The sequence below is a fragment of the Nycticebus coucang genome, chromosome 8 (assembly GCF_027406575.1).
Source record: "Nycticebus coucang isolate mNycCou1 chromosome 8, mNycCou1.pri, whole genome shotgun sequence".
Lineage (NCBI taxonomy): Eukaryota > Metazoa > Chordata > Mammalia > Primates > Lorisidae > Nycticebus > Nycticebus coucang.
The window spans coordinates 7,902,131-7,928,345 of NC_069787.1; the positions used below are offsets into that span (position 1 = coordinate 7,902,131).

The following is a 26,215-nucleotide window of genomic DNA, read 5'->3' on the forward strand; positions in this document are numbered from 1 at the left end:
TGTACATTGTTTCAAGATGCCATTGTTTCAACAGTCCTTCAACTTCATTAATTTATTTTAATTTTTGCAAATGGTAGAAGTGATGTGATTGTATCTTGGGATTTATATGTGATTATATTTGGGGGTGAACAATCCTCTTCACATCCAGTAGGATAAACATTTGAATTTGTGTTTCTCATTATGCTTCTATTTTGCATGATTAATATAAAGATAAATGGTGCTAGGAATGTCGTCCAGTTCATTAAGCCACTGCCAGCCTCTGATCTGGGACGCTTGCTGTCAGCTCACCCCAGCTCAGCTGTACCTTTGAAGTGCAGGCTGAGCCTTTCATCTTAGATCATTTTCACTTAATGACAGCCTGGCCTTTGATCAGCTTGGTTTTTCTCTTTCTCTGGCTTCATAATAAGTCACTTGGAGGGAAGGAGAGACCAGAAGTGGGGCCAGAAATGGCCACGACTTTTATGAACACAATGGTTGATTGACTTTCATATCTTAAGTAAATACACTAAAGGGGCCTCAGCCCTTCCTGGCTCCTCATTGATAAAATTTGCTCACCGGGTAATATAAACTTAAAAAGAGAAGGAGGAACAGGGGGGAGGGTGGAAAGAAATAGAAATGAGAAGTAAGCAAGATCGCTGTGCTTCAGCATTTCCAGCTGTTTAATTTGGGGGACTACTTTCACCCTTCCTCTTGCATTTAAAACTTCTCACCATCAGGGGTGATTTTATTTAGGAACACATTGTTTTATATGCTAATGGAATATTTGTTTTCAGATTAAATTTTATGACTATTATTTCATCAACTCTTAGAGCTTGGTAAGGAAACAAAAAGTTCTTGATTGGGTATAATTTCTGTATAAGGATCTCAAGATTTCCAGTTAACATTAAAATCTGGGGAATAAACCTGTAATTGCCCCTTTGAAAACCAACTCAGGGTCACCTGTTCTTCAGTTTTCCTGCACATTGTCACTAAGCTGCTTTTCTCAATATGAAATAAAAATGCATTTCAATATTTAGTCTTACCCACATATGAAATTAGCAAATCTTGAGGAAGTCTCCAATAAATGTTTTAATACTCTCTCAAGTTAGTCAGAATACTTTTAAACTTCAGTTTCAAAAGCCTTTCACTTTTTTTTTGTTGGAGAAGCAAATATCTTTTAATAATAGCTTATGTAAACTATCATGATTGAGTAAAGTTACCTGTAAAAGCTCTTCAAAATGTGCCGCGTTCTGTGAAGAACCCAGCACACATCTGTATGTGAGCCTGACACCAATTTCACGAAGGACGCCATGTTGTAATTTTTTAGATTTCATTTGAGTTGATTTGAAAAATCACTATTCATACTTCTCCTCCTGTAAGTATGCATTGTTATTTGAGATGTTTCATATTTGTTCTTCACAAATGAGATCTAACCCAGGAAATGTCTGTTGAATGAATGTTGAATAATCATGTGTAGTTGGAAACTCTTACCATGATCCCTGCCACGAAATAGGACACATCTATATTATTTTAATTTGAGGAAAATGGGTTTTGTTAGACTGAATTTTTTTTCTCCAACCATAAAATTAGAGTCTTACTAGAATATTAAAAATGTCAACAGATAATGACGAACACGTGGATGTAGAAGACTTTGTTAGACCGACCTGTGGAACTTGGAATATGGGGTTATATTGCTGGCTCAGTCTTTATTTCCCCTCTTATATATTGATAAGTAGGGGGCAAGGGGTGGGGAGTGTAGCTTTCTGGCTTTTTGAATTCATACAGTTTCTCGATTTGTAAGAAGGAAGGACCGGGCTGCGCCTGTGGTTCAGTGGGTAGGTCGGGCCCATATACCGAGGGTGGCAGGTTCAAACCTGGCCCTGGCCAAACTGCAACCAAAAAATAGCTGGGCCTTATGGCGGACACCAGTAGTCCCAGCTACTTGTGAAGCTGAGGCAAGAGAAAAGCCCAGGAGTTGGTAGTTGCTGTGAGCAGTGATGCCACAGCACTCCACCAAGGGCGATAGAGTGAGACTCTGTCTCTTAAAAAAAAAGGAAGGAGGGGCCATCACTGAATATTGAGAGAATTACTAGGAAGAACAGGATGGTCTGTTTTGGAAAGGTAGGGTGAATGCTCTGCTTCGCCAGTGCTCTGATCTTCCCTTAAAATGTCTCTGGGACACGTCTCATCTTTGTCCTCATGGACGTGAACATTATTGAAGCCTCTTTCCCCCTCACTGACGTCCCTGCCCCGTCTCCTGGCACAGGTGCGTCTGGCATAGTGTGGTTAGACTACCCTTCTGCCCACGTTCAAAGCTCGCTCTTATCTGACTCACCTGTTCGGCCTTAACCACTGCTGGAAGAGATGAGCCTTTCGTTTCAGCTTGGCCAGTGCCCATCGTGCGCAGCGTTCTTGATCTCCGTGGTTCCTCCTATGGTGGTCCCACCTGCATCGCCCACGTTGCTGTTTTCAAGTTTCCAAATCCTTCCCACTCTCAAATCCTACTCCGGTCAGAGCTAGAATCGATATCTTCCTCATAGAAAATGTCTACAGCATCTCTTTTTTTTTTTTGACATGTATTATCTTCAAATTGATAAATATTTACAAACTTCCCTCATTTAATTCTTGATGTGGTAGACACTGGTAGACACACTCTACCTAATCAAAGCTTTTTGGCACCCTCAACATTGCTTTTTGGTAACATCTTTGAGATAATTCATATACCATACAGTTCACCTATTTAAAGAGCCTCGTATTTATTTTGGCATTTAGAATGTTCTTCCTTACAGTTACTTATCTTCATAACTTACCACTCCTACCAGAACTAGAGTGTCCTGAGGCAAGACCAGACTCAGACATCTCTCCTTTTCCTTGATTCCACACACCGCCCTGCAAACTCACCGAGCGCTATGATGCTTTTGAATGAGTCACATCCTCTTATTCTTTCTGCCAGCCCCAAATCCTACACATTCTTTAAAGTGGGCTGCAGTCAACAATTTAGTCTTTAAAGTAAGGGCTCCGTGTGTTTCTTTCTCGGGTGATGTGTCGGGGACATCAGCTCACCTGTCAGTATCAGATGAAGACTGTCTCACGGAGAGAGCTTGGGAGGCAGCTGTCAGGGACATCAGCTCGCTTACCTGTCAGTATGAGATGAAGACTGTCTCACGGAGAGAGCCTGGGAGGCAGCTGTCAGGGAAGACGAGCACGACTGGGCCTTACCCCTGGAACTTGAATGAGGGGGTCTAGGAAATGGCTATGTTTGTAAATAGTGTACAGTGATGTAGGCATCGGGTTTAAAAATGTTTTAAGATAGTGACGACCAAGAAATGTTGACTTTCCAAGGTAGTAGTTGGTGAAGACGGTGGTGGGGCTTGCGCTGGAGGCCAGACCTTAATGTGAAGGGCTGTTCGGCAGGAGGCACTCCGGAGAGGGTGGGCGGGGGGACGGAAGAGCATCCCCAGCAGGAGTGAGCAGCATGAGCAGTGGGTTCTGGGGTGGACGAGGAAGATTAACTTTCTGCTCCAGGTATGATGCGTTGCCAGAAGGAAGATTGGGAAAGGTTCATGCTAATTGCTTTTATTTGTCTGGTCCATACAGGCAACTTAGTAAACAAATATTTGCTGAGTACAAAGCAGCCCATGATTGAGTTGTTGGTTTTCTTTTAGTGTCTTTTTTTTTTGGAGACAGAGTTTCACTATGTCGCCCTCAGTAGAGTGCTGTGGCATCACAGCTCACAACAACCTCAAACTCTTGGGCTTAAGAGATTCTCTTGCCTCAGCCTTCTGAGTAGCTGAGACTACAGGCACCTTCCACAACACCCTTCTATTTTCTGGTTGCTGTTGTCATTGTTGTTTAGCAGGCCCGTGCTGGGCTTGAACCCTCCAGCTTTGGTTATGTGGCTGGCGCCCTACTCACTGAGCTATGGGTGCCAAGCCTCTTTTAGTGTCTTTTGCCTGAAAATATGTTCCAAATAAGAATTGTACTGATTTGCAGACAGGGAGTTGTGTTTATAATCCAGTTTAGTTCTAGGCTCTTGCATTGCAAATAAATGGTGCATAAGAAATGAGTTAGAGGGTAAGAAGGCTTGGCACCCGTAGCACAGTGGTTGTGGTGTCAGCCCTATACACCAAGGCTGGTGGGTTCGAACCCAGCTTGGGCCAGCTAAACAATGACAACTGCAACAAAAAATAGCCAGGCATTGTGGCGGGCCCCTACAGTCCCAGTTACTTGGGAGGCTGACCCAAGAGAGCCTGTTAAGCCCAAGAATTTAAGGTTGTTGTGATCTGTGACACCATAGACTCTACCGAGGGCGACATACTGAGACTCTGTCTCAAAAAAAAGAAGAGATTGAGTGACAATGACAAGGTGCATACCTCCATACTATTACTACCAAAGGGACAAGGTTACTTGTTTATAATAGAAAAATCTCTGGGCAGCACCTCATTGAAATGATCAAGTTCAACTTGTTCACTAACAGGGTGGCCTGGCACCTGCTGCTTTCAGATGGAGTGCAGTGGAGAGTGCACTGTGTCACCTTGGGGGTGCTTTTGCCCAAAATGTTTAAGTCACTTCTAATCGTAAAAAGATGATCAGACTACCATAGTGAAGCTAATTGGTCTGGATTATTTTCAAAAAGTCAGTGTTTTCTGCTGTGTGCAGTGGCTCATGCCTGTAATCCTAGTACTCTGGAAGGCCGAGGCAGGTGGATCGCCCGAGGTCAGGAGTTCAAGACCAGTTTGAGCAAGAGTGAGACCTCGTCTGTGCTAAAAATAGAAAAACTAGCCAAGCATGGTGGTGGTATGCCTGTAGTTCCAGCTGCTCGGGAGGCTGAGGCAAGAGGATTGCTCAAGTCCAAGAGTTTGAGATTGCTCTGCCCAGGGGGACAGAGACTTTGTCTCAAAAAAAAAAAAAAAAAGTCAGTGTTATGAAAAAGGAAAAAATTCCTTTAGATAAAAGGAGATCAAAGAGATCTGACAACTGCCTGGAGCAGTGTGTGATTCTGGATGGGATCCTCCCCCCAGCCTCTCTGCCACCAAAAAAAAAAAAGACAGTTGGATGTTAGATAAGGGCAAGGTATCAGCTTTAACTGCTGGGCGTGAGCGTGGTATTGTGGCTTTGAAGAGGAATGTCTCTGCTCTAAAATATTCAGGGATGAAATATCAAAGTCTTCAAGTTCTTTAAAAAATTATAGCAGTTATAGCAAGAGAAAGTATATGCTTGTAGCTAAACCAACTGATCAAAATGCTTATACTACTTGGGTGGTGCCTGTGGCTCAAAGGAGTAGGGCTCTGGCCCCATATGCCAGAGTCAAACCCAGCCCTGGCCAAAAACAGCAAAAAAAAAAAAAAAAAGGTATAAAGCGAATGGGCCTGGTGTGGTGGCTCATAGCTGTAATCCCTGTACTTTGGGAAGATGAGGCAGGAGGACTTTATCTTGAGGCCAGGAGTTCTAGACAAACCTGGACATAATGAGACCCTCATCTCTACTACCAAACAACAACAAAAACCCAAACCAGCCAGGTATGGTGGTGGCGCGTGTAGTCCCAGCTACTTGGGAGGCTGAGGCAGGAGGATGGCTTGTGCCTCACATTGCAGTGAGCTGTGATCACACTGCTGCTCACGCTCATCTGGATGACACAGCAAGACCCTGTCTCTAAATAAATAGAGTGAGATGTGCATTGCTTATTTAACTTTTTCGTAGCTTTAGTACTTTTTTGCAATAAAAAGTTGGAAAAACTAAAATTATTTGCTTGGGCATTTAGCCCTTTCAGTGATAAGGTTTACAAAAGTTGAGTTGAACTCGCCGATCTCCTGGTTATCAGGGCCTGGACAGTGTGTGCTCCTGAGCTCCTCACGCTGCCTTCACACAATCAGGGCTGTGGCGTCTTTGAACTTTGTGTCCTATGATAATGCTTGGAAAATTTATGCTGTGGCTTCTGAAACCAGCATATTTAGCAGCAGAGCAGATTCATGAGTCTCTATGGGACATCAGAATGGCTCGGGTCCTTAGTCATGCACGTCCCAGCCACCTGTCACCTGCCTACTCTGGGGGGCTGGGGTGAGATGCCATGTTCAGAACAGAGATGCCCAGACATGGGCCTTCAGCAGAGTCTGTGTGAGAAGTTTGAATCAATTCCTGGAGGCATCATCGTGTTCCTCGAGGTTTGGACTAGCATCGCAGAGAACAAGATTGTCTATTTTATGGTATTGATAAAAAAGAATTTGTATTTTCTGAGTTGGAGCTGGGCAGCCCAACACAGATAGAGGGTATCCAAAAAGATGCTTTTGGAACTAGGGCTGACAGTGGCCTTTAAGCTGGGTTTTCCAGGCAGAGATGGGTGTGAATTGGCAGAGGGGGGGCTCTGGACAGATATAGTGAGGGAGAAGCTGTCTGCACGCAGGCAAATCAGAGTACCAGGAGGGCCAGGTGGCGGAGGCCTGGTTTACTGAGAACCAGCCATGTGCCGAGTCTCTTCTTCAATCCTTGACATGGCTCTGGGCCTCTATGTGGGTTCACGATTCCATCTTCATACATGTGGAAACAGTCACAGAAAGTCAGCTGCCCCCAGCTCATGCCCCGTCCCCTGGTGGAGCAGACTGGCAGCGCTCACTGACCGTGCCCCGGCCCCTGGTGGAGCAGACTGGCAGCGCTCACTGACCGTGCAGTGGGCCCTGGTGGAGCAGACTGGCAGCGCTCACTGACCGTGCCCCGGCCCCTGGTGGAGCCGACTGGCAGCGCTCACTGACCGTGCAGTGGGCCCTGGTGGAGCAGACTGGCAATGCTCACTGACCGTGCCCCGGTCCCTGGTGGAGCAGACTGGCAGCGCTCACTGACCGTGCCCCGGTCCCTGGTGGAGCAGACTGGCAGCGCTCACTGACCGTGCAGTGGGCCCTGGTGGAGCCGACTGGCAGCGCTCACTGACCGTGCCCCGGCCCCTGGTGGAGCCGACTGGCAGCGCTCACTGACCGTGCAGCGGCCCTGGTGGAGCAGACTGGCAGCGCTCACTGACCGTGCAGTGGCCCTGGTGGAGCAGACTGGCAGCGCTCACTGACCGTGCAGTGGGCCCTGGTGGAGCAGACTGGCAATGCTCACTGACCGTGCAGCGGCCCCTGGTGGAGCAGACTGGCAGCGCTCACTGACCATGCAGCGGCCCCTGGTGGAGCCGACTGGCAGCGCTCACTGACCGTGCCCCGGCCCCTGGTGGAGCCGACTGGCAGCGCTCACTGACCGTGCAGCGGCCCTGGTGGAGCAGACTGGCAGCGCTCACTGACCGTGCAGTGGCCCTGGTGGAGCAGACTGGCAGCGCTCACTGACCGTGCAGTGGGCCCTGGTGGAGCAGACTGGCAATGCTCACTGACCGTGCAGCGGCCCCTGGTGGAGCAGACTGGCAGCGCTCACTGACCATGCAGCGGCCCCTGGTGGAGCCGACTGGCAGCGCTCACTGACCGTGCCCCGGCCCCTGGTGGAGCCGACTGGCAGCGCTCACTGACCGTGCAGCGGCCCTGGTGGAGCAGACTGGCAGCGCTCACTGACCGTGCAGTGGCCCTGGTGGAGCAGACTGGCAGCGCTCACTGACCGTGCAGTGGGCCCTGGTGGAGCAGACTGGCAATGCTCACTGACCGTGCAGCGGCCCCTGGTGGAGCAGATTGGCAGCGCTCACTGACCGTGCCCCGGCCCCTGTGGAGCAGACTGGCAGCGCTCACTGACCGTGCAGCGGCCCCTGGTGGAGCAGACTGGCAGCGCTCACTGACCGTGCAGCGGCCCCTGGTGGAGCTGACTGGCAGCGCTCACTGACCGTGCAGCGGCCCTGGTGGAGCAGACTGGCAGCGCTCACTGACCGTGCAGCGGCCCCTGGTGGAGCTGACTGGCAGCGCTCACTGACCGTGCAGCGGCCCCTGGTGGAGCTGACTGGCAGCGCTCACTGACCGTGCAGCGGCCCTGGTGGAGCTGACTGGCAGCGCTCACTGACCGTGCAGCGGCCCTGGTGGAGCAGACTGGCAATGCTCACTGACCGTGCCCCGGCCCCTGTGGAGCAGACTGGCAGCGCTCACTGACCGTGCAGCGGCCCCTGGTGGAGCTGACTGGCAGCGCTCACTGACCGTGCAGCGGCCCTGGTGGAGCAGACTGGCAATGCTCACTGACCGTGCAGCGGCCCCTGGTGGAGCAGACTGGCAGCGCTCACTGACCGTGCAGCGGCCCTGGTGGAGCAGACTGGCAGCGCTCACTGACCGTGCAGCGGCCCTGGTGGAGCAGACTGGCAGCGCTCACTGACCGTGCAGCGGCCCCTGGTGGAGCAGACTGGCAGCGCTCACTGACCGTGCAGCGGCCCTGGTGGAGCAGACTGGCAGCGCTCACTGACCGTGCAGCGGCTCCTGGTGGAGCTGACTGGCAGCGCTCACTGACCGTGCAGCGGCCCTGGTGGAGCAGACTGGCAGCGCTCACTGACCGTGCAGCGGCCCCTGGTGGAGCTGACTGGCAGCGCTCACTGACCGTGCAGCGGCCCTGGTGGAGCAGACTGGCAATGCTCACTGACCGTGCCCCGGCCCCTGTGGAGCAGACTGGCAGCGCTCACTGACCGTGCCCCGGCCCCTGGTGGAGCAGACTGGCAGCGCTCACTGACCGTGCAGTGGCCCCTGGTGGAGCCGACTGGCAGCGCTCACTGACTACGCTCCTGGGGCCTGCGTCCCCAGCCTTGTCCATTAGGTGGTGGAAACGACATCTGGGTGAACTTCACTTAAGGAGAGGGACTCTCATGGCAGTGAGAGTGGCTGTGGTTTCCTTTGTCCCATCACATTACCTTCCAAATGGGAATTGTACCAATGATGGGATTCGACGGACACACAGTGAGCGGCCGGTTGTGGGCTGGCGCCTTTCTGAAGTTCTCACTGATAGTTCCCCAAATCCCTTATGGTAGGTGGAGAAGTAGAAGCAGAGCGGAAGAGGCTGCTGAGATCACACATTTTCCTGGCACCAAAGCCCACTTTTCTACCGTTTCTCTCTCACGAGGCCAGAGTGGTTGGGGATGAGATGCTCCGTGCTTTCCTGGGCAGCGCGTGGTGACTGCACAGGTGTTAGGACCTGCAGGAAGCAGAGCAGGTTCTGGGTAGACACTGGGAAGTGCTGTGCTGGAGGCTCAGCGCGTGGTGACTGCACAGGTGTTGGGACCTGCAGGAAGCAGAGCAGGTTCTGGGTAGACACTGGGAAGTGCTGTGCTGGAGGCTCAGCGCGTGGTGACTGCACAGGTGTTGGGACCTGCAGGAAGCAGAGCAGGTTCTGGGTAGACACTGGGAAGTGCTGTGCTGGAGGCTCAAGTGTTACGGGACACTGAGGAGGAAAAGTGTAATTTTCATTCTGTCTTTCTCCTTCCAAGATTCCCTTCTCTCATGTTCCGTCTCTCACTTCCTCCAACTGTTCCCTCTCCAGTGATCAGTGACTGATTCTAAGATTCACCCTTGTCAGGGCAGTGGCCCTGTCAAACCTTCCAGAATTTTCTTCATTTAAAGAATGTTTGAAAAAGGCAGATTCAAGCATATGACCTTGGGCGCTTAACCTGCTGCATGGCAAAAGACAGAATTTCTTTACCTGAATACTTATGATTTGAAGAGCTACTAACCATTTCCTCCCAGTTTAATTCCTGTATTTTGTGGCAACTTGGGGTTGCCCTGGGGATGGCTCAACTCTTGAAGAAGTTTGAACAAGCCCCCATTTTTTTTTGCTTACCCTCTTTTCAGCTGCTCCTTCTAAACATTTATAAGTTCTACCAGCGAGGAAATTGGGCCCCTAGCGCAGTGATTCCAGTACCATCTGCTAACAATTTACTTTCATAACTCTCCTCCTTCTCATTAATAGTAAAATGTTACAAAAGTAGATTTACAAGTAAATACCGTGAGGAATTTCTGCCAGGCTTAGAGAGCCTTTTCCATGAAGGAGTGCTCTGTGCACTTGGTATGGAAGGTTCCTGAGCTGGTGCTCTCCTTGGGATTCCCAGGTCACGTGTCAGGGCCACGTCAGGACTTCTGGCTGGTCGGACCACAGTGCTAACGTCCAGGCAGACTTTGAGTCCTCTCCTTCACCAGTACTGTGAAAACAGGCTCCCACCCTCAGAGGGATTCCACTTCCCTGATTGACTCAGGACCCTCAAAGCTGCCTTCAGCCCTGCAGTTGGGAAATGGAAGACCATGAACAGAAGGTGGTGTGATCATTAAATCTGGATCAGGAAACTCTTTTGCCTTGTGTTTGATCTTCTTGAATCTCAGTTCTGATTCACAAAGCCGAAACTGAACCTCGAGCCTGCTGTCTGTTTAAGCTGTTGTTCTGTGCCTGGGTTTCCCCAGGCTGAGGGGTACAGACAGACATTAATTTGAACCCTCTTATTCGTGTTAATTCTACCCAGTTTCACTGTTTCATAATCTTACCAAGATACAGTTCAGGTATAAAGCAATTCAATAGGGTAAATAAGTTGGCATGGACTTATTTTTAGCCCTGAAGACAACAAATGATTTTATTTCTTTATATTTTTTGAGACAGAGTCTCACTCTGTCACCCTGGGTAGAGTGCCTTGGCATCACAGCTCACAGCAGCCTGGGACTCTTGGACTCAAGTGATCCTCTTGCTTTATCCTCTTCAGTGGAACCAAATGATTTTAAATAGTGTAGAACTTGATAATCAGACACACAGCAGTGTATGGACCTGATTACTGAACTTTCAGTTCATTTTAAAGTATTTTTAGTTAGTACTTTTTGATATTCAGAGCAACCTTTCCACTGTGTTTAATAAAAACAGTTCAGTTTATATTCACAGCGGATGTTGAGAATTATTTGAGATTTTTGTACCTCTTATAGCTGTTAAAACCAGAAGGACCCACAGATGTCGTTTCTCATGTACCAGCATCATGGCTATTGGCTGGGAGACTGCTCCCACCAGCTCCCCATGTGCAGGAGACCCACCTGGCTTCTGAACAGATCCCTAGTCCTGTCTCCTAAGAGGTGAACCTTAGCCAAGGGCACTTGTTTGGTCAGTGTGCACAGTGAGCTCCAAGTCTGATGGCCCTACCACTGCAGTCCTGGGACCTTCCCCTTGCTTTCAGGCAGAACCCCGGCCTACCCTGTGTGTTCAGGGCAAGGCGCAGGTACATCTCTACACTCTTCTCCAGTACCAGCCAAGAGGCCCACTCTCTGGCACCACCCGTTTACTCTCTCCTGTCCTTAGGCTATTCCAGTCCAGAATCTGTACAGTAAATTGCTCTCATCTCCAGCCCTGCCCTCCCCTCCTCCTCCCCCCTTGTCCTCTTCCTGGGAGTGACATAACAAAATCCCACAAACTGGGGGTTTCCCCAGCAGGCATGTATTGTCTCACAGTTCTTGGAAGTGAGAAATCAAGGCGTCTGCAGGGTTCTCTCTCACTGGCCTCTCCGGTCAGCTTGCAGATGGCTGCCTTCTCCTGTCCCATGTCCCTAACTGGTCATCCATCCCTCTGTGTGTCCCCAACCTTCTCTTCTTACAAGGAGACCAGTCTGATGGGGTTGGGGCCTCCTGATGACCTCATTTCACCTTAGTTACATCTTTAAAGTCCCTGTCTCCAAATACATTCCCATTCTGAAGTGCTGGGGGGTTTAGGACTTCCACATATGAATGGGGGGGGCACCACACTTCCCTTCTCCTCCTTTCTCCCCGCTATCTCCTCCTTCCCTGCTCTCTCTCTGTCTCCTCACACCCCTCTCTCCTCCTCTCCGTCCTCACCTCCCTTTCATTTCCTTATCCAGTGACGCATTCTGCAATGTAGAGACAGGGATCTCAATCCAGGTTCCTCCTTCCAGCTGCTCTGTTCATTAGCTTTGTGGTCTTGAGCAATTCACTTAATTTTTGAAACACTTTGTTATTCTTTTTTGAGACAGTCTTACTCTGTCACCTGGGTAGAGTGCCATACAGCCTAGCTCACAGCAACCTCAAATTCTTGGGCTCAGGTGATCCACCTGCTTCAGCCTCTTGAGTAGCTGGAACTACAGCCATATACCACCACACCTAACTAGTTTTTCTGTTTCTAGTAGAGATGGGGTCTCATTCTTGCTCAGGCTGGTCTTAACCTCCTGACCTTCCAGCAGTCCACATGCCTCAGCCTCCCAGAGTGCTAGGATTACAGGCTCCAGCTATCGCGCCCGTCCTGAAACCCTATTTTCAGGGAGCTTTTTCTCCCTCTCTTCCCTTACAGGGCTGTATTAAGGAAAAATCAGAATAACATTAGTTTTTAAATGGTTTTAAAATGAAATGTACTAAATATAAAGTATAGGAAGTGTCCCACAAAGTGGAATGTCATGAGACTACTTGGACTCCTTAAAATTCTAGTTAAAATGGTGTCTGTTTCGCGTCCACCAATTCTACTGTGTTGTTACTACCCTTGATCACATGATTAGCAGTCAGTGATGGGGGTTCTGGGTTTTCTCTCTACACCGTCTCTTCACTGGTCTAAAGAGCTGCTCAGACCGAGCTCAGTTGAGGGTGGGGAATGTGCATGGCCACCCCCAGCCCCGTTGGCTGGACAGAGCATAGCTGAGGTTCAAGAGCAGGCCCTGCAAGTTTATATCTGAGAGCCTGGGCGGTGTGAAAGATACTTTGTGTCACAACCTTGGTGCTGGTGGGACGGGGGCTTAGGTTTGAGAGCAGGCCCTGCAAGTTTATATCTGAGAGCCTGGGCGGTGTGAAAGATACTTTGTGTCACAACCTTGGTGCTGGTGGGACGGGGGCTTAGGTTTGAGAGCAGGCCCTGCAAGTTTATATCTGAGAGCCTGGGCGGTGTGAAAGATGCTTTGTGTCACAACCTTGGGGCTGGTGGGACGGGGGCTTAGGTTTGAGAGCAGGCCCTGCAAGTTTATATCTGAGAGTCTGGGGCTGCCCAGACGTCACCCGAAGGCTGTGTGTAAAATACTTTGTGTCACAACCTCAGGGCTGGTGGGACAGGGGCTTGGTTACCCAGTCCTGGTAGAGCTGCCTGCAGTCCTCAGGCACCGGCAGACAGAATGTCACAGTTTTTATCTGCTGGATGGTTTGTGTTGCCTAAATAGCCTTCCTTTAAGAAAAAAAGCAAAGCAAAATGGGGCTGGCCACATTGAACTGTTTGAAAGAGGCTGGCTTTGCGGTGTCTTCTCCCCAGCTGCTGGACTGTGAGACAGAGAAGTATTATTTGAGAGAAAATGAGTAAGCCTTGGCCACGGTGTGGGGAGTGGCGAGGGGGTGGCTGTTGGAGCTGCGCCTCCCAGGTGCCTTCTCACCAGGACGAGGTCGGTCCCCACAGGCTGTGGTCAGCCAGGCGACCCATCAGCACGGCCAGCGGCTGGCGCGGAGGACCAAGCTGTGGTTTTACTTTTCTTTGATTTTGGTTCAAATATGATAAAGAGGGTGGGGAAATGGAACATAAAGTCTTAGACACAGCAGAGATTAAAATTGTAGAGTAAAATTGTCTGTTGGGCAAGGTGGAAATTTTTGTCAAAAATCTTAACTTTAAAAATTACAGCAAGATACTTCTTAGTGTAGTTTTTACCCTTCCCTTCTGCACAAAGATACTGTCGTTTCAAAACCAGCAGTGAGAACTGTTACTTTGATTAATTGCGCCTGAGTCATGCCCCGGCCTCAGACACAGCTGGCCACATCCCCATCTGGAGATCTGCGTTGGGGATGGGGCCTTGTGGCTGAGACCTCGTTATTCTTGGGAGAATCGGTTAATCTGTCAGAAATAACGGGTTGTTCCTACGTGGAAGGTCTCAGCTTTGATTATTAGTTTCTATGAGAGTCTGGTCTGCATTTGGTGGGCCAGGTTTTTATCTTCAGGTTTCAGTTGACTACAACTTGCTTGAAATAATTGGAATAAACGAATGGAGCTGCAACATTGAGAATTAGAAGTGTCCTAGGTTTTTTTTTTTTTTTTAATGAAACCTTCCATTGTGAGAAGCTAATCATTAGCTAATCTCAAATAATTTTATTAGTTAGTACTTCCTGGAATCCACTTTTTCCTCCTACCATGTAGAGTGTATTCTGTAAAAGTCAGATGAGTCTTTCTCAATCAGCAGTAAAGGAAAGATGTTCTTCCCTTTACCTTTTTCTTATTTTTTTTTTTTAAATTTCAACAGATTTAGGGGTATAAGTGTTTTTTGGTTGCATGGGTGAATTACATAGTGGTGATGTCTGGGTTTTAAGGTACCCAGGACCCACCTAGAGTACATTACACTTGATGGATGATTTTCTTACCACCAGCCCGTCCCCCTCCCTTCTGAACCTCCCACGTCCACTGTGCATCTCTGTGCCCCTGTGAGAACATGTGGTGGCTAATTTTCTGTTCTTGAGTTACTTCTCTTAGGACAGTGGCCTCTAGTTCCATCCAAGTTGCTGCAGAAGATGCTAACATCATTCTTTTTCATGGCTGTGTAGTTTCCCTGGCATACAGAGTGTGTGTGTATAATGTTTTCTTTATTCACTTCTTGAATGGTGGGCACTTAGGTTGATTCCATTTCTTTGCAATTATAAATTTTACTATGATAAACAGAATTGCATGTGGAAGACTAAACTTGAGCAGATATACCTGTGTACATTATATAAATGTAGACCCCGAGAGCCAGATCTAATCAAACCATTTGATTTTACGAAAGAATTTTACAAATGATGAAATGGAGTTGAGGAGACCAGTGCTATTTGGAAGGCCCTACAGCTAGTTCTGGTATTTCACCTACTTTGTTTTACCTTCTATTAATAAACAATCTTGGCCGTTAAAATATACCAAATGATTATGAGGCAAACTTTATTTCCTACACTTCAATATTGCTAAGATTAAAATGAAGAGTCTTAGAATCTTGGAACTATGGTAATAACAGGATCAGAAAACTGGGCTGCTTTCTGGGTAGACTTCTCTCTGAGCCAGGCTCCTTCCACTCTTGACTTTCAAAGGAGAATTTTCTTGTGCTATTTCATCAAAATCATGAAATAGCACATCTTAAAGCTGGGTGATTTCCTTTTTTCCTTTCTCTGTTAAACTTTTTTTTGCCATTGAAATAATAAATGCTGATTCTTGTGAACTTAAGGGCCAAAATCTTTACTTATCTTTAATTGGAGGAAATATTTAAGGAGCGTTCGGATCCACATGTTAAGACTGCCACCATTACTAGAAACAGCAGCTAAATCATTTTGTATATGTTAGGCATTTTTCTTCAGTAACACGGACCTAGATAAAATTACCTTTATTAAAAAGACCAAATATATTTTTTAAATTATACTTCTTTAGTTATAAAATTTTTTTTTAGGCTCAGCGCCTGTTTAGGGTGCCAGCCACATACACCGAGGCTGCTGGGTTCAAATCCAGCCCGGGCCAGATAAACAACAATGGCAGAATAACTGGGCGTTGTGGCGGGCGCCCGTAGTCCCTGCTACTTGGGAGGCTGAGGCTGAGGCAAGAGAATCACTTAAGCCCAAGAGTGTGAGGTTGCTGTGAGCTGTGATGCTACAGCACTCTACCCAGGGTGACATAGTGAGACTGTCTTTCTTTTTTTAAAGTTGAATTCATAGTTGTAGTTAAGCCAACTTGAGAAAGGTAAGATACTGGGTTACTCAGATAGTTTAAATCTTCCTTCTTTTGTTAATTCTGGAAAGAGGAAGATAATCTTTTCTCCTTTTTCAGTTGCCAAACCATTGCGAAATTTAGAATATACATCAGGACCAAAGAAAAAAGTCTCACGTACCCCCCAAAAAAGTTTCTTTTGGGGTATTTATGTTTCTTCCCTTCCTTGTGGTCAGGGCCTGTATGAACGTCGTCGTGTATTTCTGGGGCAGTGCTCACACAGCCTTCGGCATGGAATAGGCTCGCAACCACGTGCTGATAAAAAGCTGAGCTGGAGCGTACCAGTATTGTGGTTAATCCAAGCCCCTATGGACCCTAAGGTTCTCTGAGTTGATTTTGTTTTAACTTAATAAACGTTTTAAAAATTATTTGACGTTAATATTGTAGAGAGATGGAACTATAATACAAGAGGTTTATTTTGCATAATAAAAGGAAATTCATGGATGCCTGTTCTTATTTTGTGGAAAACTTGAAAGGAAAAAAGAATCTAAATAATACTGGAGCCTTCTGTCGTCTACTCATTTTTATAAATATATTCTTATTTTTAGGGAGGAGGGGTAACATCCCTACGGAGATACAATCCATCCACTGTACAGGCACCTGGTCAAAGTCTACACCTCAGTAGGTTTTAGTGTATTTAGAGTTGTGCAGCTTTCACCACAATTTTAGAACGTTTCCATCATTTCCAAAAGAAACCTGGCACTCAGGAGCCGACACCGCCTCCTCCCTCTTCTCCACGTCCCCAGCAGCCACTTCCCTACTTTTTGTTCATGGGGTGGAATCAGACATGCGGCCTTTTCAGTCCAGCTTCTTCACTTAGCACCCTGTTTTCTGAGTCTGTCTGAGCTGTAGCAGGAATCAGTACTTTATTCCTTTTATGGCTAAATAACATTCTGTCATAGGGAGATAGCACATTTTTTATATTCATTTATCAGTTGATAGACATTTGGGTTGTTTCCACATATACGAATAACGCTGCTGTGGACGTTCATGTACAAGCTTCTGTGTGGACTTTTTTCGTTTCTCTTGGGTGTATACAGTAGAACTTCCATAGCTGACCTCTGAACATTGCCCACCTTCTTGAGTGACCGAATTTTCATAGACCAGACAGGCACCATATGTATATATCAGTACAGTAGGCCTGGTTCCTTATGTTGACCAGTCGGTTAACAGTCCTTTGGGTGGTCAACTTACAGAGGTTTTACTGCGCACGTGTGTGTGTGTGTGTACCTAGGTACATGTATCTAGGACTAGAATTGCTGGTAATGTGGTAATCAGATGCCAGATGTTTTCCACAGTGACAGCACCACTTTACATTATACCATTAATATGAGAGTGTTTTAATCCACATTCTCACCAGGCTTGTTACCTTTTGTCTTTTGATTATAGCCATCCTAGGGGGTGGGGCATCATATCTCTTTGTGATGCGGATATGCCTTTCTTTGATGGCTAATGGTGCTGGACAGCTTTCCATACGCTTTTTGCATGTCTGCATATCTTCTGGGGAAGCTCCTTTGTTTAATTTTTTTTTTTTTTTTTTTTTGTAGAGACAAGAGTCTCACTTTATGGCCCTCGGTAGAGTGCCGTGGCCTCACACAGCTCACAGCAACCTCCAACTCCTGGGCTTAAGTGATTCTCTTGCCTCAGCCTCCCAAGTAGCTGGGACTACAGGCGCCCGCCACAACGCCCGGCTATTTTTTTGTTGCAGTTTGGCCGGGGCTGGGTTTGAACCCGCCACCCTCTGTATATGGGGCCGGCGCCTTACCGACTGAGCCACAGGCGCCGCCCTGTTAAATTCTTTAATTGAATCATTTTGTATTTTTGCATGAGTTTTTTATATGATTTTTTTTTTTTTTTTTTGAGACAGAGTCTCACTTTGTCACCCTTGGTAGAGTGCCATAGCGTCACAGCTCACAGCAACCTCTAATTCTTGGGCTTAAGTGATTCTCTTGCCTCAGCCTCCCAAGTAGCTGGGACTATGGGCACCCGCCACAATGCCTGGCTGTTTTTCTTGTTGCAGTTGTCATTGTTGTTTAGCAGGCCCAGGTCAGTTTCGACCCCACCAACCTTGATGTATGTGGCTGGCATCCTAACCAGTGAGCTATGGGTGTCAAGCCAATATATAAATGTATTTTTAAAATATTTCCTTATTCTATGGCATTTTTGATATTTTTTTTTTTTTTTTTTTTTGAGACTAGAGTCTCAAGCTGTTGCCCTAGGTAGAGTTGCTGTGGTATCATAGCTCACAGCAACCTCCAACTCTTGGACTCAAGTGATCCTCTTACTTCAGTTTTTCTATTGTTAGTAGAGACAGGGTCTCATTACTGCCTGCCTTGGCATCCCAGAGTGCTACAGGTGTGAGCCACCATGCTTGGCCTGCAGCCTGCAGTTTTGATCTTTACGTATCCTAACGCTCTGTAAACTGCCCACCTCCATTGCCTGGCCTCACTGGTTAAGGTGATATTTACCGTCTCCTGCGTGGGAGGTATCGTGCTATGTACTCTTGGGTGTGTTAAATGCTTTAAGGAGCACGAAATGAAGGAAGAAGGGAACCACCAGAGAGATGAATCTCTATAATGTTCAGAGGAAGAAGAGATGATTTTCAGATTGATTGAGTAATCAAGGAAGACAGCCTGAAGGTGGTCTTTGCAGGATACTAGACTTAAAATAGAAGAAGATTAGGGGAAGGACCTGAACAAAGATCTTGAAGTTAGATGGTGAGGTCTCTGGAATGGTGACAAGTCTAGTTTAACTAGGGCTGAAATTTTCGGGAATCCAGAAGAGGGATATTAGGAATAAAGATTGGAACAGTAGTTTGGGCGAGCTGTTGGTTTGAATACGGAGGCAGTCTGGGCAGTATTTTCTGCGTTATGGGCAAGCCACCAGAAGTATGGGGTTAGGATGGGTTGACATGAAAGTGGTGCTTTGCTGCTTGATCTCACAGAGCTGCGCAGGATGGTGCAGGGGCGGAGGCGGTGGAGGTGGTGGAGACTGAAAGCCGCTCACTGGGTTTCTGTCCTGGACCCTGACAGACACATTAGAAGACAAGAGAGGGCCTGGAGTTAAGAAACTCCTCCGGAAGTTTTTTAATCTCGCAATTTGCAAATTTATCTCATCACAGGGTTACCTTTTTTGTTTTTACAATATACCATCTGAGGTACATACTTTGGGTTTTGCCATCTTGGTTCAATATTACTTAAGCAATAATTTCTCAGTAAATGCTGGTTAGTTCTTTGGTCACTTGATTGATTGTACGTTTATGGATCATCGAATTGGATCGCTAATTCCAAGGGCTGGAAGGAGTGTTAGATGTTGGCTAATCGAGTCCCTCCCCTCCTAGAGAGGGGAGCATGTGGCCGTATTCACTCCGTCCTGAATAAAGGCACAGTCAAGACTGGAGTGCAAGTGTCTTGACTCCCAAACCAAGCGTTTTCCTCAATTTTACTAATTTTAACCTCACCACATAGCAATTAATTACAACAACTCCTGCCGTAAAGCACATAAAGCACAAGTGTTGGGCTGGGGTCCTCTAGGGTGGGGCCCCACAGATGAATAAAGGCTGGGACCTGAGCGGAGCTGCCCCTGACCTTTCATCTAGACCAATGGTTCTCAACCTGTGGGTCACGACCCCTTTGGACTGTATTAAAGGGTTGCAGCATTAGGAAGGTTGAGAACCACTGATCCAGACCTTTTCCTTTCTTTCTTTTTTTTTTTCTTTTTTAAGACAGAGCATCACTATGTCACCCTGGGTAGAGTGCTGTGGCATCACAGCTCACAGCAACCTCAAATTCTGGGGCTTAAGTGATTCTCTTGCCTCAGCCTTCCAAGTAACTGGGACTATAGGCACCCGCCAAAACTCCCGGCTATGTTTTTTGTTGTTGCAGTTGTTACTGTTGAGCTGGCCCGGGCTGGGTTCAAACCCACCACCCTTGTTGTATGTGGCTGGTGCCGTAATGACTTTGCTATGGCGCCGAGCCAAGGCCTTTCCTTCTTTGCTCAGTCCTCTGCTGTAAGCCCCGTGTAGGGTTGTTTAGGAAGAGGTGTTAGTCTGATCAGCAGAGGCCCTGGGTCCTGGCCTCCAGTTAGCCTGTTAAGTGATGACCCCGGGTAGGTCGCTCTGTGTTTGGGGGCACAGTGTCCTCCTCTGCCAAATGAGGTATTAACAGGGCTCCTTCCGGCGCCAGCACCCAAGGGTGCAGATGTGCTACGGACATGCCTGTATCCGTCAACTCCGGGGCCTGGTCAAGGTTCATACCACAGTGCTCAGAGGAGAAGGATCTTGCGGCCCCCTCCTATGTCCTTAAGCCCCACCCTTAATCTCCAAGCTAGAAAACTCCAGTGATTCAGAGGAGGATCTTTTTCTGTGTCGGACGTCAGCAGTTCAGTCTTGGAGATAAGCGGTGCGCGCATCACTTTGTTGAACTTAAAATGCAAGCGCATGCCAGAATTTTTACTGGGATGGAAATTGAGGAGCAGAGTGGCAATGTTGTTCTTAACCCGAGAGTTTTGCTCTTCAGCACAACAGTGTATGCTGGCACCACCCGCGCCTGCTCCTTTTTTGGAATGGTTTGAGTGTGTTGCGCTGGTGGTTGTTTCCCATAGCAACCCCTGTTGCTACACAACTGGCATCTGACGAAATGGTGACCAAAGCTCAGGGGTCCACGCTGAGCCTGAGGACTCCTCATCTCCTGGAATCCCTGCCAACAGTGTTGAGAAACCCCGGGCAGGGAGGGTCTCATCAGGGCTCCACAGAAGGTTGGCCTGGATGGGACCGCTGCAGCCTTCCCAGGGTGACACCCTCTTTTCTCTCTGGGAAGGGAAGGGGGATATTGGAAAGAATATTTTCTAATCTATCAAGGTGTGAAGATTAGCATGGCTTTCCTTGTTTTTTAAAACTGCAAGTTCCTAAATAGGAAGTAGAGACCAGGCAGACATCACACTGAGTTTCTGAGTGTGGCAGGCTAGCACAGGGCCTGTTTTTCAGGCATTTCATTCAAAATGGAAAGTTCCAGTTTACTTTGGGGCCAGAATCCTTAAAAGAAATCCTGACTGGGGGTGTACTATGGGTCACTCTATATTTGTTGAATTTATATCTTCCTGACTAAATTGGCAAAGTTATTATTTTTCCTGGTAAATACTCAGTAGATTTTTTTCCCTCGCTTCTTTCCCCCATCAAAATCACATTTGTCATCTGTGTATGAAGTAAACAACTGTTACAACTGTCCACGCGTCTGTGACGATATGAAAATTAGTGGTGGAAAACAAACATTTGTTTTCTTAGGTACCACAAGGCCTCGGATGAAGTTGACTTTATACTAATATTACGCTCATGCTGTGACCCAGTGGAAACAAAATTTGGTCAGGCCTCAGAGTCCAAAATGCACAGTGTAACAAAAGGGTTATTATGTGTTAAAAAAAATGTAGGTACCTCCTCCCCCACGACTTAGAAAGTTTAAAGTTTTTTCTTAAAGTAATTATCACTTGTGTTTATGTATTTTAGAAGCCCTTTATTATTATGAAAGGTTATGCTTATTTTAATTCATAATGAGGCACAAAGTAATAGCCTAGTCTAAAGCCTTTTTAAACAGTAATGAAAACACCAAGATGTCAAATCACATGAAAATTTATGTCCTAATTTGAGTGTCTAACTTGGAGAAATGTTTTGAGAACTACACGTACATTATTACGCTTGTGATAAATTATATGCTGAAACCTTGTGCTGATGATAATGGTAATACTTACAGCATATATTCTTGTATTTTTAGTGTTACTACAAGAAGAAAATGTTTACTTTCCATTAAACAATGTATTTTTATTTCTTTTAACTTTGGGGGGCAAATAATGTGAATCATTACCCCATACATTTTCCTCATTCTTGTATAAAAGTAACTTACCAAAAAATATAATAAAAACACAGCAAGCAAGAAAAGTGAGTTTGGCACAGTGGTTTAACAAAGGCAGTGAGGTCATTCTTCAGCAGGTATCGAGTTAATTACCCACGTGTCAAAAGACTTTTGATGTTTTAAATTAACTTTTGAGATTGTTTATGGCAAATACTTTTTGCCACCCCTGGCCCCCCTGCTATTTTATTGCAACTTTTCTTTTTAAACTCTGCCCTAAAGAGTGATTGTGCTAGAAAACCATGCTGATGTAAAATGTCTTGTGCTTGGCAGCCAACCGCGCACTCAGACCATGTTCTGAGGATGGCAGGCAGCCCTGTCATATTGCCAAAAACTTTCCACTGGGAGTAGTTTTGCAAGGGGCTGGCCTGGCGGGAGGGGGAGCCCTGGGGACTGAGATGGGGGCCTTTCTCCTGCTTGGTGACTACGTCATCTCTCTCCACTTAGGTGAAGCTGCTCTTAGGGGAGAACCCAGAATGCAGACGCTCCCGGTGGCCTCTGCCCTCAACAGTCACCGCACGGGCCCTCCCCCCATCAGCCCCAGCAAGAGGAAGTTCAGCATGGAGCCGGGTGACGAGGACCTAGACTGTGACACCGACCACGTCTCCAAGATGAGTCGCATCTTCAACCCCCATCTGTGAGTCCCTTGGTTCTTAGTTTGGTGCACGCGGCACCAGGGTCATACTTCTTAGCGGCTTTGTGTCGAGTACCAGTGGTTATTTTCATGCCTTATGTGTAAAGGTTACTACATATAAGAGATAAATAGAGCTCATCTGCCAGGAGGAAGGTGTTAGCCTGATTGTGGTAACTCGTGGAGAGACTAAATCTCACTTCTTTCTGGCTCGCTTATGTGACCTTTTGTGTTTCCTCCTCGGAAATTTAGTTTCCTGGGAGCTTCTGGGAGTAAGTGTCTGATAAACTTGGCTTTTTCAGTGTGTGTGTACACACTGATTGTTGTTAAGAGAATCAACTCAGTGAACTTCTTTATGCGCTAGAGAAACAGAAGGAAAGGTCAGCACCTGAGCAGATCCTGTGAAGTTTTGAACTCGGGGGTCTAGGATTATATGCCTTACAGAAGACACGTTCTCACCCTGTGTGCTCATGGGGTGAACTTGACACCTTCCAAAGCCGGAAGCGGCTCCCCGTGTTCTTGGTGAGGTGCTGCCCATCACGTCTGACACCAGCCTGTGGCTGTGGTTGGAGAACCAGGCTCTGGGCCTGGAGACCTGAGTACTGGTCCTGACCTGCCACCAGCACGCTATGCCTTCCATTCTCTGAGCCTCGGTTTCCTTATTTGTGAATTAAGGGGTTGAAACTAAAGCTGTCTGGGTCTGTGGGACAGACATCACCACAGTTCTGTTTGAAAGAGAGCTCTGTGCGCTAGCCCGTTTCCACTGTATGCTCTCCTCTCAGCACACAGCAAAAGGAGCAGAAATGTTCCCCTTATCTCAGGGCTTGAAGACTCCCAGCCAGCTGCCCAGCAGAGTCTCTGGGCCGTAGTGGAGGCAGCAGGTGTTGTCAGAGACTGTCAGCATGGTGAGGTCTCTCTGATTACTGGAAGGAGTATGTTGAGGTACAAAGCCCTCCTCAAGCTCTTAGCCCAGCATGAATTAATGTTTGATGGGTGTTCAAAATGCTCCTCCCACCCAGCCTGATTGCCCAGGGCCCTGCTATTTGGGGCAGGAGGGCTCCTTCCTCGGAGGCGAGGCAGGGATTGCTTCCGCAGTGAGAGGTGGCCTGAGCTCCTTCCTGCCTCTGCTGCCTCAGCTCCAGCGGCCTCGAATTCCACTCATTCCAGTCTGCTCCGACTGTTGGGTTCAGTCATAAGACACTGACAGAGGTATTTATCCTCAAATAAATCACTGTAGTGTTAGTCAGAGGCTGAGCCTGCAGTCTGGAGCCCTGGAATTTGCTACAATCAGGGATCCAGCAGCAAGGCACAGCAAAACAATGGGCTCTCACAAACAGGGAGAGGCTTCTTGTTTAAATCCTGGTCTCTCCACTGTTTGGAGTTCATTATTTTATTACTGAGACTTGCTTGTTCTCTCTCATCCATTTTCCCCAAACTCTAGTAAGAGACTTCTGTTTTTGTTTTTTTTTTTTTTTTTTTAAGTAGAAAGAGGGAGGCAGTATTTGTGATCTTACGCCTTAGTTTAAATCCTAATTCTGCCACTTACCAGCTGTCCAGCTATGGACAAGTCACTTAATTGATCTGGCCCTGGTATCCTTGTTTATAGAAATGGAAGTGATAACAGTTAAAACTGCTGTGAGCAATGGAGTTAAAACATGCAAAGCGTTTGGGACAGTACAGTGCTTAGCTGATGGGAACTATTACATTTATTAACTCCCTGATTCAGATACGGGGAGTGATGAGAAAGCGACTGTGAGAATGTGCCCTATCTTACCATGTGTAATGCACACTCACGTATTTTAGCCCCAACTTTTCAGGAAAATATCTTTCATTTTAATTTTTTAATTCAAATTTTTATTTGTCCACCATTAGGTACTTGTTTTTTATTATAAAGGATTCTAGCATTAATTTTTGTAACATAGAGTGACAGTTTTAATGCATGAACATAAATAAAAGAAATTGAAAACATTTATATGGATATGGAATTAATACAACCCACATCTAATGTGTATCCTTATTTTTCTCTCAGAAATTTGGACAAAAATGTACACAATGCACATGGCAAAATATGGTGCGTATGTGTAAAAATATATACGTACCATGTGTGTAAACTTAATGTTTGAGAGTGCTTACCTCTTAAAATGCTTGGGTTCAGATTCACCCTCCAGCAAGCGGCGCTCACAGTGTCTTTCTGCAGGGTGGTTGCAGGGATTTAGTGCAGTGCCTGGCGGGTAGGAAGTGCTCAGCTGTAGTCATTATCAGTATTATTATCAGAATGTTAGAACATTTACAAAATAATTTTGTAACTCCTGGGGTAGTTACAAATAGGACCTTGACGTCCAGGTCTGCGAGGACACTGTAATAATTTTAAATGGAAGTAATAGAGTGGCTAAGTTTTGTGCACAGCTCACAATCGACATCCATACACAGAGTTGCAGGAAAATAGAAGCCGTGGCACTCTTGTCTGTCAGACTCCCTGGACTCACATTAGCCAGGTGGCTTTTTTCCCCTTCGGTTTTTTTTTTTTTTTTTTTATTGTGATAAAATATACATATATCATAAAATATATTATCTTAATTCTTCGGTGTACAGTCTGGGTGGCCTTTGTACCTATAAGAAGGAAGGGTGATTGGTGTGCAGTTGTTTGATTCTGGTGTCACTTGTTTACTGTGTGATTGTTATTAATTTTGGTGACATTACCAGTGTTCCTGCTTGTGTTTTTTTAAGAGTCTAATGACAGATTTCACAGGCAAATTGGGAGGATGCCGGGTCTCTCTTTCTCTGTGTCCAGCGGGTACTCAGTCTTGTTTGATGGTTGGGCTGTCTCCTGTTTGAGCCATAACGTGTGCCCTCCACTCTATTTACTATGTCTAAGATGTGCTCTGTAAGAAATTACAGATTTCATGTTCATTTGGAAAAGAATAGTCCAGTAGATTACAAAATGATTTTTGTGCTTTATCTTCTTAGAGTTTGTTAATGACGTGTACTTATAGGTGATTTGTTTGTTTTTATCACTTAAAGAGGTCACGATACTTCTGGGGAAGGAGTGTTATTGACAAACAATATTGGCAGTTAGCTGAGAGGGTCTCAAAGATGCATGCTTTGGTTGCATTTCATAATAACCACCATATGGGATATTTTCCAGCAGAGAGATGGAGAGGTCGAGTGGCCCTGAGCCGGAGTTGGAAGCTACAGAGAGTAGGACTGAATTACATCTGATCCGATTTGTGGGTTGGAGAGAAAGAAGAGTGTCTCCGTAGTGATTGCTCCAGAACTTGGAAAATTAGAATTCTTGGGCTTGCATTACAGCATTTTATATCCTGGGTTCATTTAACTGGTTCTGAGTTTTCTTGTTAAGTGTGTTGACCCGAAGAAGTATTTTTTGTTTGTTTGTTTGTTTTCTCTTGAAAAAGATTTTATTGTGTATATTTTAGGTTTAAAACATGATGTTATGGGATACATGTAGTTTTTGTTTGTTTTTTAAGAAAAGACTTAAAAGGGTAGGCACAGTGGCTCACACCTCAGCACTCTGGGAGGCCCAGGTGGGTGGATCACCTGAGCTCAGGAGTTTGAGACCAGCCTGAGCAGGAGCAAGAGCAGCTCTACTAAAAATAGAAAATCCAAAAATAGCCGGGCGTTGTGGCGGGCTCCTGTAGTCCCAGCTGCTCGGGAGGCTGAGGCAAGAGAATCGCGTAAGCCCAAGAGTTAGAGGTTGCTGTGAGCTGTGTGACGCCATGGCACTCCACCCAAGGGTGGTACAGTGAGACTCTGTCTCTACAAAAACAAAAACAAAAAAAAAAAAAAATAGAAAATCCATGGCTCAGCGCCCGTAGCACAGTGGATACGGCGCCAGCCACATACACTGGGGTTGGCAGGTTCGAACCTGGCCCGGGCCAGCTGAACAACAATGACAACTGCAACAAAAAATAGCTGGGCGTTGTGGCGGGCACCTGTAGTCCCAGCTACTTGGGAGTCTGAGGCAAGAGAATCGCTTAAGCCCAAGAGTTTGAGGTTGCTGTGAGCTGTGATGCCACGGCCCTCTACCGACCGAGGGCAACGTAGTGAGACTCTGTCTCAAAAAGAAAAGAAAAACTAGCCAGGTGTTGTG

General features: G+C 46.7%; 1 protein-coding gene across 3 annotated transcripts in view; it reads left to right on the forward strand.

The window, feature by feature from the left end:
* Positions 1–26,215, forward strand: part of VGLL4 (vestigial like family member 4) — a 175,602-nt gene that overhangs the window by 116,384 nt on the left and 33,003 nt on the right. For all 3 annotated transcript variants that reach the window (XM_053600415.1, XM_053600416.1, XM_053600414.1), the window contains one exon: positions 21,924–22,113. In XM_053600415.1, coding sequence (XP_053456390.1) covers positions 21,924–22,113 — 190 coding nt within the window. The remainder of the gene's footprint in view (positions 1–21,923; positions 22,114–26,215) is intronic.